Source organism: Hypanus sabinus, chromosome 2 (assembly GCF_030144855.1).
Source record: "Hypanus sabinus isolate sHypSab1 chromosome 2, sHypSab1.hap1, whole genome shotgun sequence".
In the NCBI taxonomy this organism is placed as follows: domain Eukaryota; kingdom Metazoa; phylum Chordata; class Chondrichthyes; order Myliobatiformes; family Dasyatidae; genus Hypanus; species Hypanus sabinus.
Window position 1 is genome coordinate 127178435 of NC_082707.1, and position 17025 is coordinate 127195459.

Genomic DNA, 17025 nt, shown 5'->3' on the forward strand with positions numbered 1-17025 from the left:
TTCTGTGTAAAAAAAACTTGCATCTGACATTCCCCTACACTTTCCTATAATCACCTTAAAGTTCAGAAACTGAGGGAAATATTAGGTTTCATCATTTTTAAAATTATTATTATTTATTTTAATTTTGAAGATATGTTTAAATTATTTGTAGATATTTTAATGGCTTGTAAATGTCTCAGAGGAATTTAAAAACTTATGAAAAGCTTTGATCACTTTGACAGGCTATGAACTGTGATCTCAGCCTTGCTTGATTAAGCAGCATCAGGGCTTCAATCCTACGCTGGCAGAGCCCAGTGGGTGCCAGGTAGTGATGCTGTTTCTCAGCTCCAGCAGCCAGTGTTCAATCCTGAGCCTCCTGGGCTGCCTGTGTAGTAATTGTATGTGCTGCCTGTGTCAATTTCCCCCAGATACCCTACCTTCCTCTCTTATCTCAAAGACATGCAAATTAGTGCATTAAATTTCCATTGTGTAGTCGTTTGGTCAGAGAAACAAGGCAGAGTTGATGGGTATCTGAGAGAGTAGATTTCAGAGAAATTAATAGAGGAATACAACTCCTAAAGGAACCAATCGAGACTTTATGGGCTGAATGGCCTCACTATATTGTAGGAAAGTATGATAATTTGCTCCAGTGTTCTGATTATGTTGTAGGTGTGTTATATACTTTTCTAGGCATTCCTTCTGATCGTTGCCATTTTGAGTCTTTACCTTGTCCTGACCAGCATCTACATGCAACAGGGTTAAGTTCCAGGGCGCTTGACTATTGATCCAGAGATGTGAATTTGAATCTCATCAGGCACTTGTATAATTGTAATTATTTGGATTTAATAAAAATCTGGAATTTATATAAATTACTAGGCTCAGCAAGTGTTGTGTGTGACACTGCTCAATTGTAAAGTGCCACCTGAGGCACTGAGGAAGAAAATCTGCCATCCTTGTCTAATCCTGGAGCTCGGAGTGCAAGTGATATGTAACCGCATCCTCTGTTGAGGAGCAATTGGGGAAGAGCATTAAATATCTGCATTGCTTTTGACTGGATACGTGGCCTAGTGGTACAGTGGCAGAGCAGGTGCCTCACGCCTTCAGTGTTCTGGGTTCGATCCTGACCTTGGGTGCTGCCTGTGTGGAGTTTAAGGACATAAACCCTACTTCTTCCCTGGGCAGACAATTTCACAGATTAACTGTTCTCTGGGAAAGGTGGTTTGATCTCTTCTCCGTTCTCTGATCTACTGCCTCAAAGCTTCGGCTAAAAAAAGAGACAAAGCAGCACGCCTGAGGACTGGGAGAAATTCAGAGTCCAGCAGAGGAGGACAAAGGGCTTAATCAGGAAAGGGAAGAAAGATTATGAGAGAAAACTGGCAGGGAACATAAAAACTGACTGTAAAAGCTTTTATAGATATGTGAAAAGAAAAAGATTAGTTAAGACAAATGTAGCTCCCTTACAGTCAGAAACAGGTGAATTGATCATGGGGAACAAGGACATGGCAGACCAATTGAATAACTACTTTGGTTCTGTCTTCACTAAGGAGGACATAAAAATCTTCTGGAAATAGTAGGGGACTGAGGGTCTAGTGAGATGGAGGAACTGAGGGAAATACATGTTAGTAGGGAAGTGGTGTTAGGTAAATTGAAGGGATTAAAGGCAGATAAATCCCCAGGGCCAGATGATCTACATCCCAGAGTGCTTAAGGAAGTAGCCCAAGAAATAGAGTGGATGCATTAGTGATAATTTTTCAAAACTCCTTAGATTCTGGATTAGTTCCTGAGGATTGGAAGGTGGCTAATGTAACCCCACTTTTTAAAAAAGGAGGGAGAGAGAGACCGGTTAGTCTGACATCGGTGGTGGGGAAAATGCTAGAGTTGGTTATCAAAGATGTGATAACAGCACATTTGGAAAGTGGTAAAATCATCGGACAAAGTCAGCATGGATTTGTGAAAGGAAAATCATGTCTGACGAATCTTATAGAATTTTTTGAAGATGTAACTAGTAGAGTGGATGGGGAGAATTAGTGAATGTGGTATATTTGGATTTTCAAAAGGCTTTTGACAAGGTCCCATACAGGAGATTAGTGTGCAAACTTAAAGCACATGGTATTGGGGGTATGGTATTGATGTGGATAGAGAATTGGTTGGCAAACAGGAAGCAAAGAGTGGGAATAAACGGGACCTTTTCCGATTGACGGGCAGTGACTAGTGGGGTACCGCAAGGCTCAGTGCTGGGACCTCAGTTGTTTACAATATATATTTTTATGATTTAGATGAAGGAATTAAATGCAGCATCTCCAAGTTTGCAGATGACACAAAGCTAGGCGGTGGTGTTAGCTCTGAGGAGGATGCTAAGAGGATGCAGGGTGACTTGGATAGGTTAGGTGAATGGGCAAATTCATGGCAGATGCAATTTAATGTGGATAAATGTGAGGTTATTCACTTTGGTTGTAAGAACAGGAAAACAGATTATTTTCTGAATGGTGGCCGATTAGCAAAAAGGGAGGTGCAACGAGACCTGGGTGTAATTGTACACCCGTCATTGAAGGTGGGCATACAGGTACAGCAGGCAATGAAAAAGGCAAATGGTATGTTGGCATTCATAGCAAGAGGATTCGAGTACAGGAGCAGGGAGGTTCTACTGCAGTTGTACATGGCCTTGATGAGACCACAGCTGGAGTATTGTGTGCAGTTTTGGTCCACTAATCTGAGGAAAGACATTCTTGCCATAGAGGGAGTACAAAGAAGGTTAATCAGATTGATTCCTGGGATGGCAGGACTTTCATATGAAGAAAGACTGGATCAACTAGGCTTATACTCGCTGGAATTTAGAAGATTGAGGGGGGATCTTATTGAAACGTATAAAATTCTAAAGGGATTGGACAGGCTAGATGCAGGAAGATTGGTTCCGATGTTGGGGGAGTACAGAATGAGGGGTCACAGTTTAAGGATAAAGGGGAAGCCTTTTAGGACCGAGATGAGGAAAAAATTCTTCATATGGAGAGTGGTGAATCTGTGGAATTCTCTGCCACAGGAAACAATTGAGGCCGGTTCATTGGCTATACTAAAGAAGGAGTTAGATATGGCCCTTGTGGCTAAAGGGATCAGGGGGTATGGAGAGAAAGCAGGTACAGGGTTCTGAGTTAGATGATCAGCCATGATCATACTGAATGGCGGTGCAGGCTTGAAGGGCCGAATGGCCTACTCCTGCACCTATTTTCTATGTTTCTATGTTTCTATGTGCCCTGGTCTCACCTGCCAGTGGAAACAGTTTTTCTGCTTCTATCTTATCTATCTCTTTATTAATTATACATGTTTTTATACGATCACCTCTCATTCTTGAGCTCCAACCAGTGTAGATCCAACCAACGTAATCTCTCCTTATAGTCTAACCCCGTCGTTACTGGAATCAACCTGATGAACCTCCTCTGTATACTTTCCAAAGCCAGTATAGCTTTTTTCCAAGTAAGGAGACCAGAACACTGCACACAATACTCCCATGTATGGCCTCTGCAGTACCCTGTATAGATGCAACATAACCTTCTTCTTAAATTCAAACCCTGCAGTAATGAAGGCTAACATTCCATTTGCATTCTAGATAACCTGTTGCACCTGCAAACCAAACTTTAGCTAGTCACTCACAACATTCCCAAGCCTCTCAGCGCAACAGGTTGCTGCAATTCTTTCACCAATTAAATAATAATCTGATTTCTGTTTTTTCCTTTCAAAATTGATGACCTCACATTTATCAACATTATACTCCATATACCAGAACACTGCCCACTCACTAAAGCTATCTACACCAACTACCAATCAGCATATTTATCCAAATTCTCTGCCATTTATTGGTTAACCAGTCTTTTATCCTTGTTATTACATTACCCCCAACTCCATTCATCCATATGGAGCTGTCCTTTTGGTGGCACCCTATTGTATTCCGTCTGGAAATGCAAGTATGCATAACCACCTGTTCTCCTCTTTCCATTGCACTCATCATATCCTCAAAGAACTTTGGCAAGTTTGTCAAACAAGACCTCCTTTTCCTGAATTCATGCCGTGTCTGCTTGATGGAACCACTTCTATCCAGATGCCTTGTTATTTCATCCATAATAATAGTTTCAAGCATCTTCTCAACTACAGATATTAAGCCAATTGGCCTATAATTGCCTGCATCCTTTTTTAAACAGTGACACGACACTCACTATTTTCCATTCCCAGAGACCAGAGAATTATCGCAAACACCTCTATGTTAACTTACACCATTAATTTCAATATCCTGAGATGCATCCAATCAAGACCAGATGACCTGTCTACCTTTCAACCCACTAGTTTGCTCAGCAAAACCTCATTATTGATAGTGATTTTATCAAGGCCTTCACTTCCTACCACATCCATAACATCTCTCTTTGGCATGTTAGACAGTGTTCTCTGCTTTGAAGACTGATGTAAAATAGTCGTTCAAGGCTTCGGCTATTTTCTTCATTATCCAATTTTATTTCATGATTCTCATTTTCTAGGGAGCCTATCTATGTTCATTTCAGCCATCCTTTTCCACTTTATATAATTATAAAATCAATTACTATGTTTTCATGTTTTCTGCTAGTTTACTTTCACAGTCTATCTTCCCTTTCCTTATTTGCTCAGTGGTTCAGTGGTTCATTGTTGTTTTTTAAAGTTTTCCCATTCTCCCAGTTTCTCATTACTCTTGATGATTTTGTGTGTATGAACTTCTAGATTGACGCCTTCCATTATTTTTCAGTTATCCAAAGCTGGCTCTCCCTCTCTTAACTGGAAAATACATTTGTTGAACTCTGTGTTTCAAAAAAAAATCTTTCTGGATGTCTTCTACAATTAATTTTTAAGCCAATATGCAGTCAGTTTATTACTTTTTAATGTCAATTACCTTTTTATTAAGTTTCATGTTTCAACACAAAGAAGCATAGGTCAGGAAATAGAGCACAAAATAACACTTTGTAAGCTGCATTAAAGAAATAGAATTACAGGCTCCATTCATTTAATCAATGTAATGAAATTTGTTTAATGAACTTTTTGTATTTTTTTAATGGTTAGTGGCTATTGTAATGGGAAGGATGCAGACCTGAAGCAGCTGCTCAGTTTGAAGATTAACATGATTGATTTTATTTTTAAGGTATAGGTAAAACCCCAAGCCCCAGCAAGGATCCAACAGAAGTTCCTCGTCTGCCTGATCCCAACCTAGTCTTTCCTCCCACTCCGAGGCGGAGAAACATGAAGCAAGATTTCACTCTGGAAAGGCCCAAGACACTGGAATTTGTACCAAGGCCTCGTCCATCTGCAAACCGCCAACGGTTAGATCCATGGTGGATTGTTTCGCCCACTAAAACGCACAGCAACTCCCCAGTTAATAGTTCTAGTACTGAAACACCATCCAATCTGGACTCCTGCCTCAGCAGCAGTGGCACTGTGGAGGAAAGACCAGGAGTCCCTATCTTTCTGCCTTATAGGCACGGACTTGCTGGCTGTGACCGGACATTGCTAGATACAGACATGGAAGGCCAGAGTCGGGATGGAACACTTCCTCTCTGCAGAGCAGAAATGAGCTCACGCAAGATGGTGAACAATGATCAGGAGCACAATTTCTGGTCATAACAGCATGTATTATTTCACAGGAATCTATGAAAAGAATTTGCACTGGAATGCACTTTTTCATAAGGACTGATTTGAACTGAATGCCATTTAATATTGCCCAAGGAACTTGACAAACTTTGAACTTGGAATCAATATCCTTATTTACTCAACAAAGAAAAGCTGTTTGATTCTATTCAATGGAGTTCCATTCATCTTGCTCCAAAATCTCATCTTCTACTGTACGTATTTGAAGTCTTCTTGTGTATTGCCATTCTTGTTGACTTCGACATTGTTCAGAATGATTGTCATAGCAAGTTGAGATCAAGTTCAAGTTGCATCAAATCATGCAAAAAATAGCCTGATTTCTCCTGTGTTACTACCTACTTAAACAAGTTTCAAGGCAAGCAAGCACGTTGGTAGAGTCTAAAAGCATGACCAATTCAGATTTATTCATATCCCATTAGCTTATAAATAACCTCAGACAAACATCTGGCTTAGGTCCTACAATTCTGGTACCACTTTCTTTTCTTTTTCCTTTTTGGAAAAGGGTGGCAAAAGCAGCAAGGTAGGGCTGAGAGAGAAGCTGTAGGAGAACTCCACTACTTGAGGCCAGCTCTCATCCCAGACTAATGAAAATTGAGGGGCTCTATGAATGGGCGTTACTGTTTCTGAGGCAAACGTACAAAGCTTCTTATTAGTTTCACAAATGTCACACAGATCTCCTTACGACAGGAGAACACCAAATACACTAATTGAGTTGTGTGTTTTCTCCATCCTATTCTCAGCCAGCTTTTTCCAGTTTGTGTTTCAAAACCACCTCATCTTCCCTGCTGTCACTGTTCACAAGTTTCTAACATGGTTATGAGCAGGGAGGAGTGAATAAACATATCTGCCATTAGATCAAACTTGGGTCACCTCACCTGAAATGGTTTTGATTTTCTTTTTTTTAAAGATTCTGTTTGATGACATCAGCTATGACATCACCAATTAGCCTGAGAATTACCAATCATCATTACAGCTGCTCAGTCAAAAATGGTATATAATAGCACTTGTTAAAACTACATGGATCTGTTATTCTGGAGTTCATCTCAAGGCCCAGTGGATGTGATCACTATTATTTTATTTGTTTTGTTTGCAGCGGGGAGTATATTTTGCACCAAGTCTTTGAGAGTCAAACAATACATAATAGGATGCATTATAGGAACTTGCAAAGAAGTGTACCATTGTTTCTGAGAGGTGGTGGAGTCTCCTTTTACTGAGTTGGAGTACAGGATCCATATGATATTTGAAAATGATAATGGTCTATAAATAAGATGCTTTTTAAATGTCTTTTGATAATCATTCTGTGCTACTGACTTGCTCGCAAAAGTTTTCCAACGAACAGTAGCACAGATTGATAGGACATGGTAGCCTGCAAAAGGTTAGGTTATCTGTTGAATTGTTAATTCAGTTGATTTATTTGAGGTGAGTATCACAATAACCGGCACCTTGGTTGCTTTCTCTTGCCTCCGAGTGAGAAAGTGAAAGAGTAGTACTTTGGGTAAAATAGAGTGCTGGTAATGGCCAGCAGATTCAAATGCACAGTCAATAGCCCAAATCAAGCTACCTGACCCCAAAATGGTATTCTACAGAACTACAGGATACCAATTGCTTGGATATATATATGTCCAGTTGAAGAAGTCCAAGATGAGGTGGCAATTGGGTGCTGGGGCACCTGGCCACCTGTTCCACCACTGGATGCACCATGGCCCTACAAATGGAACACTGTCTATCTCTGGACAGGCATATGTATGCTTTTCAGCATGTATGCCCTCTGCTTTACTCCAGCGAGGCCCCTGGCATACAAACGTCAGTCCCATTCATTAGAATGTGGTCACCACAGTCCAGGTAAAGTAGCTTATTTCACTTTAATGTTCTTAACTTTATTTCAAAAGTCTGAATGTGTCGAAAGGGTAGACACTAACAAGCCAGCCACGGGCTCTCCCCCATACAGGATAAAGTGCTATAATGTAGCTCTAAGAAAACTTGCCCCATATTCTGCAATTTGATACATTTATCAAAGTAAAGTCGTTTATTGTCATATGCACAAGTATACATATGAACTGAAACAATGAAAGCTTTCATCAGCATCTCAGACACATAGCATAAGAGAAACAACGTTCACAAGACAAATATAAATTATACAAGAAAGACCACAATTAGAACAAAAAGTCCGCTGTAGTGCAAAGCGTTCATAGTGTTGCTCTTCTGCAATAACAATTAGGATCGTGCAGGTTGGTTGAACAACCAAATGATTGAAGGGGAGTAACTGTTATGTTACCCACTATTAAAGTTGACAAGGTTGTGATTGCATTTCATTGATTGAAAAAAATGTATATACTAGCTTTGTATTGTTACCAGGTTTCCAATATCTGAATTTGATGAAGGATAATATGGCGAAATGCATGGAATTTGACCTATTTGACTTTCAAACATGATACACCAGAGTCACTAAGGAACGAAACTGCCTTCACCTTATCTCTGGTCTCTGTCTTTTCTGCTGGTTAATGGAAGGAACTGTTACACACAGTGTAGGATTGCATGGTTGTCTCTCTGTCTCTCGCAAGATAATAATTATATACCAGCAGAAGAATGGATTTAAATTGTAGCGTGCAGCAGTATCTCTGGATAGAGGAAGAAAAAGCCAATTATACAAAATTGTTGAACTCATATTTGCAGTGTACCTAGGTGGAAGATGAAGGGCTATTGCTTGAGCTTATGCATGTCGATTTTGAAACATAGCAGACGGCCAAAGTTGTCAGAGTGGGAATGGGATTGAGAATTAAAGGGAACTGGAGGTTTGGGGTTACCCATGCAGCAAAACAGTGTTGGGAAGTGTTGGGTCATGCACTTTGGTAGAAGGAATAAATGTGGACTATTTTCTGAAAGGGGCGAAATTTCAAAAATCTGAGGTGCAAAGTTATTTGGGAGTCCTCGTGCAGGATTCACTGAAGTTGAATTTGCAGGCTGAGTCAGTGGTGAGAATGGCAAAGCAATGTTAGTATGCACTTCAAGAGGACTAGAATATAAAAGCAAGGATGTAATGCTGAGGCTTTCTGAGGCACTGGTGACGCCTCACTTGGAGTACTGTGAGCAGTTTTGGATTCCTTATTTTATAACCATATAACCATATAACAATCACAGCACGGAAACAGGCCATCTCGGCCCTCCTAGTCCGTGCCGAACTCTTAATCTCACCTAGTCGCACCTACCCACACTCAGCCCATAACCCTCCACTCCTTTCCTGTCCATATACCTATCCAATTTTACCTTAAATGACACAACTGAACTGGCCTCTACTACTTCTACAGGAAGCTCATTCCACACAGCTATCACTCTCTGAGTAAAGAAATACCTCCTCATGTTTCCCTTAAACTTCTGCCCCCTAACTCTCAAATCATGTCCTCTCGTTTGAATCTCCCCTACTCTCAATGGAAACAGCCTATTCACGTCAACACTATCTATCCCTCGCAAAATTTTAAATACCTCGATCAAATCCCCCCTCAACCTTCTACGCTCCAATGAATAGAGACCTAACTTGTTCAACCTTTCTCTGTAACTTAAGTGCTGAAACCCAGGTAACATCCTAGTAAATCATCTCTGCACTCTCTCTAATTTATTGATATCTTTCCTATAATTCAGTGACCAGAACTGTACACAATATTCCAAATTAGGCCTTACCAATGCCTTGTACAATTTTAACATTACATCCCAACTTCTGTACTCAATGCTTTGATTTATAAAGGCCAGCGTTCCAAAAGCCTTCTTCACCACCCTATCTACATGAGACTCCACCTTCAGGGAACTATGCACTGTTATTCCTAGATCTCTCTGTTCCACTGCATTCCTCAATGCCCTACCATTTACCCTGTATGTTCTATTTGGATTATTTTAGAAAGGAAATGCTGATATTGGAGAGGGTTCTGAGGTGGTTCATTGAAATGATTCTGGGAATGAAAGCCTTATCATATGAGGAGCAATTGATGGCTCTGGGCCTTTACTCACTGGAATTTAGTAGAATGAGGGGAGAGATCTTAATGAAACCTGTCAAATGTTGAAAGGCTTAGATAGTGTGGATGTGGAGAGGATTTTTCCTATGGTGGGAGACTCTGTCTAGGATCACAGGACACAGCTCCGGGATATAGGGATGTCCATTTAGAAAGGAGATGAGGAGGAATTTCTTTAGCTATGGGTGATGTATCTGTGGAATTAATTGCAACAGGCGGCTGTGGAGGCCAGGTTATTAGGTATACTTAAGGCAGAGGTTGATAGATTTTTGATTAGGCAGGGCATGAAGGGATATAGGGAGAAGATAGGAGATGATGGCTAAGAGGAAAAATGGACCAGCCATAATGAAATGGCAGAGTGGACTCGATGGGCTGAATGGCCTAAATTCTGCTCCTATGTCTCATGGTCTTAAAACATTTATTTAATCTGTGTTTGGCCACATGCATGAAATGCAGTGAATAGGAGAAAAGGCACTTACTGCTTTTTATAGTAATAGAGGGTTACAGCACTGAAATAGGCCTTTTGTCCCACTGAGTCCACACTGAATACCAAACAGTAATTTGCACTAATCCTTCCCTAACTCACTTTATTCTTTCTACATTGCCATCAGCTTCCCAATGCCCCAGCCTCTACACTCACCTACAGACTGAGAAAACTTTCAGCAACCAATTAACCAACTGAACCTGCACTCCTTTGGGATGTGAAGGAAATTGAGCATTGTGAAAATCCAAAGGGAGAGCATACACATTCACAAACAGATGGCACCCTAAAACACAGTCTGGAGTGATATCCGTCGCTATGCTCTAACTAAAGGCCATATTCAGCTGGCTCATCAGTGGCTGCACTACTTCATGATGACACCAGCAAGGATGTGCTGTGATTTATGTAGGTAGACTAAATCATAGGAGTTTATTCAGCACTGAACATTTTTCTAGCATATCCTACAAGCACAGAGTTTGGCAATTGAGGTTGTCGTTTGTACTGTTGCTACCATGCTGGCACTAAGGCTGTCCAATCTAATACCGCTTCCCAAGCCTATCACCAGTCATTATTAAATGCTTTGAATGATTCTCTCTGTACAGTTTTTCCAGCAGTGAGGTTCATTTATCATTATGCTGCAGGAAACACATTTTCCCTTAACCCTTCCAATTCATTTACCAATTACTTAAAATCTGGGCACAGTGGGTTATTAATGTTACTTTTTGACTTCATTTTACCTTTATTTTCTCCTTTGTGTTCTAGCTACCTGACCCCTCCATCTTCCCACTTCACTCCATGTAGATGAATGTCCTTACCACCTGCAATGATAGCACCACTGGAAATATTTAAGTAACTATCTAAAGCTCTTTTTGTGTAAAGTTCAAAATGGGTGCCAATATGTTTCACACTGCTCAAGGCCAATTTTATTTGGAAAACCCATTGTGCATAGAGAATAATAGAAATATCCAGCTCTTTCCAGTGGGTGAAACTGACGACACAGATTGTGAGTGAGCACATTTATTTATTGAAACACTAAGCTGGGCATATAGCTAAACAAGTGCTCGCCAAAACTACCCTAAACTATACAGAACTACAGTATTGAACATTCAGTCACCCTTTCTAATTTAATGAGTACTCTATTAAATCTTGCTAAGTTATAAAACTGAAGAACTAAGCATGCTACGAACAAGTACTTAACTAAGTAAAGTGGGGTGCCTGTCTATGTCTGCAATGCTCTTTCCCAATGGTCCTTCAGCACTGATCGTGACTTCAGCCTGAAGAAGGCCCAGGAGACAAAGAAAAGACACTGAATCTCTCTCATGTGCTATTTTTCTACCCCACCAAGGCACCCAGAACCTGAAACCAGTGTGGTGGCGTTCAAGGTAACCAATGGGAAAGAGCTTCCACATCCTTTGAACAGGCCAATCAACAACCAACACGGCGGAAGTGGCTTTCAACCAGCAAATAAGCATTAAATACTACAAACCCTCTCACTGTACAGTTCGCAACACAACTGCCTGGTAGGATGCACAATCTTGACTTCCTTAGCAATCTTATCAACAATAATGTTCTTTGCAGTAACATCATTAACATTGAACTTTAGACCACTACTCCTTGCGATTTTTTACAACATTAAAAAAACTCCAGGACCTCAGGCTCTAAAATGTTAAACCCATCAAATAAAATATTAATGCTATCCTTTGACTAGAATTCCTGAAAGGTTAAATTTATCAAAATCAATATTTAAAAAAAACTTGTTCTACTTGGGTTATCTTCATGATTCAAATCCTTACCACACTTCTTTTCCTCAAAACCCATCCTATGCATGGATGGAGATATAAGAGTAATGCCAGGAGCTAAAATTCTTCCATCCTAAAATAGTGTTGCCCTCTGAAGCTTGAGGGCCTGAGGTTAAGGTCAGTCAAGCTGGGTCCAAGGAGAACCTATCCACTTATCACTTAAAGCCCCTGTGGAGATCTCCTTGAGGGTATTATAACTCTGGATTTCACACCGTGGATTCTTATTGTTCAACTCTAGAGCCCACTCACCAATGTTTTCCTTAATGTTTGACTCAAAAACACAGTACCCAGCAAATTCTAGAAGATCCACTTAGCAGGCAAAGTCATTGTCCAAAAGGAACATTGTGGAGATGGAACTACAATGTTATGAAGTATAGACTTGCTAACTGTAATCTGTGACCTTCTCAGTAGTCCATACACACTTACAAATTCACAGCCCAGCTTTCTCTTATCTGAGCAAAATAGCTTCTTCAATTTCACTGCCTAGCCTTCTCAATTTCATCTGCAAAAATCTATCTATCTAGGAAAGTGTAACTGGAATCTCCTGTACTCCTTAGCAATGTTCCCTCTAAGGTGTGTGCGCACGCACACATCTTTAGTTACAAGCGCACAAAGGAATTTAAACTGCGCAGGAAAGGTTGTCACCCTCTACCTCGTTGGCATTTTAAGTATATTTCACAATTATACATAATCACATTTCCTTTTCTGGTTTCTGATGCAGATGTTGTTGACAATGTGGAGTTTATGATGATTTGTCTGCACATTTTAGAACTGGCTTATTTATACTGTTTTTATTGACTAAATTATTCAGTGCGTACATGCTGTCACTGGGCAAAAAAATTGTACAGCACAAGATTTTTGCACACACTGTTCATACAAATTAGAGGAAATATTGCCCCTTAGCTGAGCTTTCATGCATTTGTAACTAACAGTTGACAAAATGGCAAGGTAGTCAGAAATGATGTTCCACAATCTATTCTAATATATGAAGTGATGCTTGACAGCTGACGTACTATTAAGGATTTTTTTTCTTTTGATGAGTGGCTACTGGTAGCAAATTCATTGTATATTAGTGGCCCTTTGCCTTAATTGAAGCAAGCATGTAAGTACAGTATCTGCAAGAACAGATTGGAGGCTGAGTAGCCTGTGGTGAGCAATGCTCCCCTGAGATACTCAAATCAGATGTGCAATGGAACCACTTGAATCACTGTGTGCAACTCCAGCAATGTTCAAAAAGTTCAACACTGTTCAAGGCACTCATTCCCCATAGACACCCACTCTGCACCAGCACATCATAACTGAAATGTGTTGCATGTACAGCACCTACAACAGCCTCTTGTCAAGGCATCCTTAATTCCATTTTCCACATCCATAGCTTCCACTGTTGGAAGGATAAAGATGGAAATTCCTCCTTCAGCTTTCTCTCTGGGCTGTGGCGACCCACTTTCTACGCAGGCGAACCAGCTCACAAATAGCCAGCACGCGGGGAGAGTCTTTGTTAACGCACCTCTGACGTCATTTCCGCCTGGAGAGGGCGGGTGCTAGGGGTTAAATGCCAGCGCCGCGATGTTTGAATAAACTAGTCTCGAAACTGCGTGTCGTCATCTCTAACTCTGTATGTAGTACATGGTTACAGGGTCACACTTATTACCTATACCTCATTGCCTATCTCCAACAAATAGGTAATAAAAGCAGACAGTCATCACTCGCATACAGATATTTTTCTATATGGTTAATAAAGCACACAATGGGCTCTGGTTATGTTGACTAATTTGGCCAATAGCACATTTTTTTTCTTTGTTATTAGTTGACAGGTAATTTCATAAAGCACACGACTGCTCTGTCACTAACCAGTAGTTCAGATGATCAAGCTGCTTTATCGTACTGAACAGCTTTCCACTTGAATGGTACTTTTGAACACAACGAAGTACAAGTGATGTTTAGACTAGGCAGTGCCAACAGTTCTTATGTTAAAATCAGCTGTCCAGGAAGTCAAATTGAACAAACAACTATTCAATACAGAATTAGAATCAGATATATTATCACTACACATGTCATGAAATTCGTTGTTTTGTGGCAGGAGTACAGTGCAATACATAGAATATACTATAAATCGCAATAAGAAATATATAGAAAAATATTTAAGTATAGAAAGAGAGCAAAAATAGTGTGGTATTGTTAATGAGTTCATAGACTGTTCTGAAATCTGATGGTGGAGGGGAAGAAGCTGCTCCAAAAATACTGTGTGTGCCTTCAGATTCCTGTACCTCCTCCCTGATGGTAATTATGAGAGGGGGGCATGTCCTGGGTAGTGGGGGACCTTAATGATGGAGGCTGCCATTTGGAGGCATCATCTTTTGAAAATGCCCTTGATGGTGAGAAGGCTGGTGGCCATGATGCAGCTAGCTGAGTTTAAAATCCTCAGCAGCTTTTTCCAATTCTATGCCATGGCCCCCAGGCAGTGATGCAATCAGTCAGAATGCTCTCCATGCTACACCTGTAGAAATTTTCTGGAGTCTTTGGTGACATACCAAATCTCCTTAAAGTCCTAATGAAATATAGCCACTGACATGCCTTCCAGTATTGCTCACCAATAAAATCGGAATGTGACAGCTGAGCATTATAAGCACCAGGTACTCCAGTTAAATTACAAATCATGAAACATATGTTCTAAATATAATCAATGGTTTTGTAAAAAGTGCTTGGACTATTTTTCTCCATATGAACCAAATCATACCATTTCTAACTGACATTTATTGATAATATAAACGTAAATGAAAATTTAGTTATCAATTTGGAAGTTTATGTGTGGGATTAAGAAACCATAAATTTGACCCCCATAGCTAGGTGCTAGTTCCAGTAGCACTGTAAGACTATTAAAAAGAACTTAAAGTGTATACATGCAACTGGACAGACTGAAAGCAGATCTTAGAAATGGGCCCAGGACGTTAACCAGATTCAGTCAGGGCAGGACTGTGACAGTGTCGATGCATGTAAGCACATCACTGTTCTCAGTCAGCATGCATTATTCCATTCACATGAAGCCCAACTCTTTTGAAGAGAAACAAATATTTCCTCAAGTATTCAATGTCTTTACCCACTCCAGCTGTGCCAACTGGTTAATGGAGAAATTTCAGTTTTTGAGATATCAGCAAGAAGTTGCACACTTACCTATGGAATATTACACTTGTTAGTACACAAAATGCAGATATTTCTTAGAGGGCTGTCGTTTATGATCCTGAAGACCAACAAAGTGTGTGTCTGGGTGGAATAATGAGTGAAGGTTGTGATGTTTTTTTTCTTTCATGCACTGACCTTGAGTGTGATCTTTCTTGGACAGTCACAGGGAATTGAGGATAACTTGCTTCCATTCTGTTTTGTAAGCATTGGTCTCATCAGTCACTTAAGTGTGAGAATCACAAGCTACCACTCAGATGGGGAAAGAAGTGGCTTAATGCCCAGGTGGATGGTTTGTGAGGTGGTGTGCTCCTGCCGCTGCTTATGCAAGGCCTTGAGGTTCAGCTATAAAATTAGAAGGACTCCTTCACTTTCAATACTCTGGTGACATTGGAAACTTGTAGAAATTGTGTATTTGACAAGGTTGTGTAGTATGGTCTACCTGACAAAGCAGGTTAATGATTTTAATAAATTTGTTTGGTAATATAAATATAACCAGAATAAAATGATTACATTTCAGTAAGTATATAGCCTTGAAAATCAAAAAATAAAAATGAGGACCATCAATTCATCTTTCTGTTAAGCAATTTGCAGCCTTCTGGACTTCATCCTTCATTTTACTGCTCCAGGTAACTTGCTCACTTTTTCTGTCTGCATTGCAACTGGCCATTTTGTTAGATACCCATCTGTGATTCTGGCTCAGACCTCCTCTCCATATTGGTAAGATTTAGTTGCTGGTCAAGTCCAACAGTCCCAGTCTGTGCTCTGTACTAGCAACACACATTGCTGCCATGTTAATTCCTTTATTCTCTCCCTATCAGAAATGTTGCCGTTGTTCTATTCATCCTCCCCCTCCCCGCCTGCTGTCTGCTATTGAAAGCTAGCTTGTCTTTCTCTCTTCCCCCAATTCTGAGGCAGGATCTCAGACTTGAAGCATGAACTCTGAATCTCTTTCCCCAGATGCTGTCTGACCAATAGCTGAGTGCTACGAGCATTTCCACTTTTGACAAAGTAAAAGTCAAGTTTATTGTCATATGCTCAGGTACATGCATGCGTAGGTGTAATGACAAATTTACTTGCAACAGCAAGACAGGCACATAGCATCATATAAGCAGCATATATCATAAACAATTTCACAATCAAAGGTTCATTTAATATCAGAGAATAGCTACAGTATACAACTTGAAATTTGTGCTCTTCACAGACATCCATGAAACAAGAACACCATAGAATAAATGATAGAAACATCGAAGCCCCCGAGCCCCTCCCTTTTGCACAAGCAGCAGCAAGAGCATCAACCCTCTCCCCACCCCTCACCCACTCACACCAGAATAGAATAGAATAGAATAAAATTGGAACAAAAATAAATTCTACTTTAGCGCAAACTTGTCAAAGTTGTCATGGTGTTGCTATACTGAGACAGTGATTAGGATGGTACCAGTTGACTCTAGAACCTAATAGTTAGAGATTGTAATACACGTGCAAAATGCTGGTGGAACTCAGCAGGCCAGGTGACACCGATGGGAAAAGTGTAAACAGTCGATGTTTTGGGCCAGAACCCTTCATCAAGTGGTTGAATGTTTCTGAACCTAGGTGTGGCATATTGCCTTTAGTGATTAAAGGGTATTATTTCCCAGTTGAAAGGAAGCATTTGAGAAACCACATATGATCACATATTGGGTACCATGGTAACGCAGCGATTAGTGCAATGCTCAGTTCCAGCACTGTTCTGTAAGGAGTTGCCGTACATCCCCCCCATGCAATTCATGGGTTTACTCCAGTTTCCTCCCACAGTCCATTGACAAAACGGGTAGATTAATCGGTTATTGTAAATTATCCCCTGATTAGGCTAGAGTTAATCAGGGTTGTGGAATTGCTTGGGTGGCCTGGCTGCAAAGACCAGGAGAGCCTACTCAGCTCAGTATCATTAAAT

At 40.4% G+C, this 17025-nt stretch overlaps 1 protein-coding gene across 1 annotated transcript in view; it reads left to right on the forward strand.

Moving 5' to 3' along the window:
* Positions 1-5610, forward strand: part of map3k9 (mitogen-activated protein kinase kinase kinase 9) — a 373986-nt gene extending 368376 nt beyond the window's left edge. The window contains exon 12 of the mRNA XM_059990213.1: positions 5132-5610. Within this exon, the coding sequence (XP_059846196.1) occupies positions 5132-5610 (479 nt within the window). The remainder of the gene's footprint in view (positions 1-5131) is intronic.
* The last annotated feature ends 11415 nt before the right edge of the window (positions 5611-17025 follow it).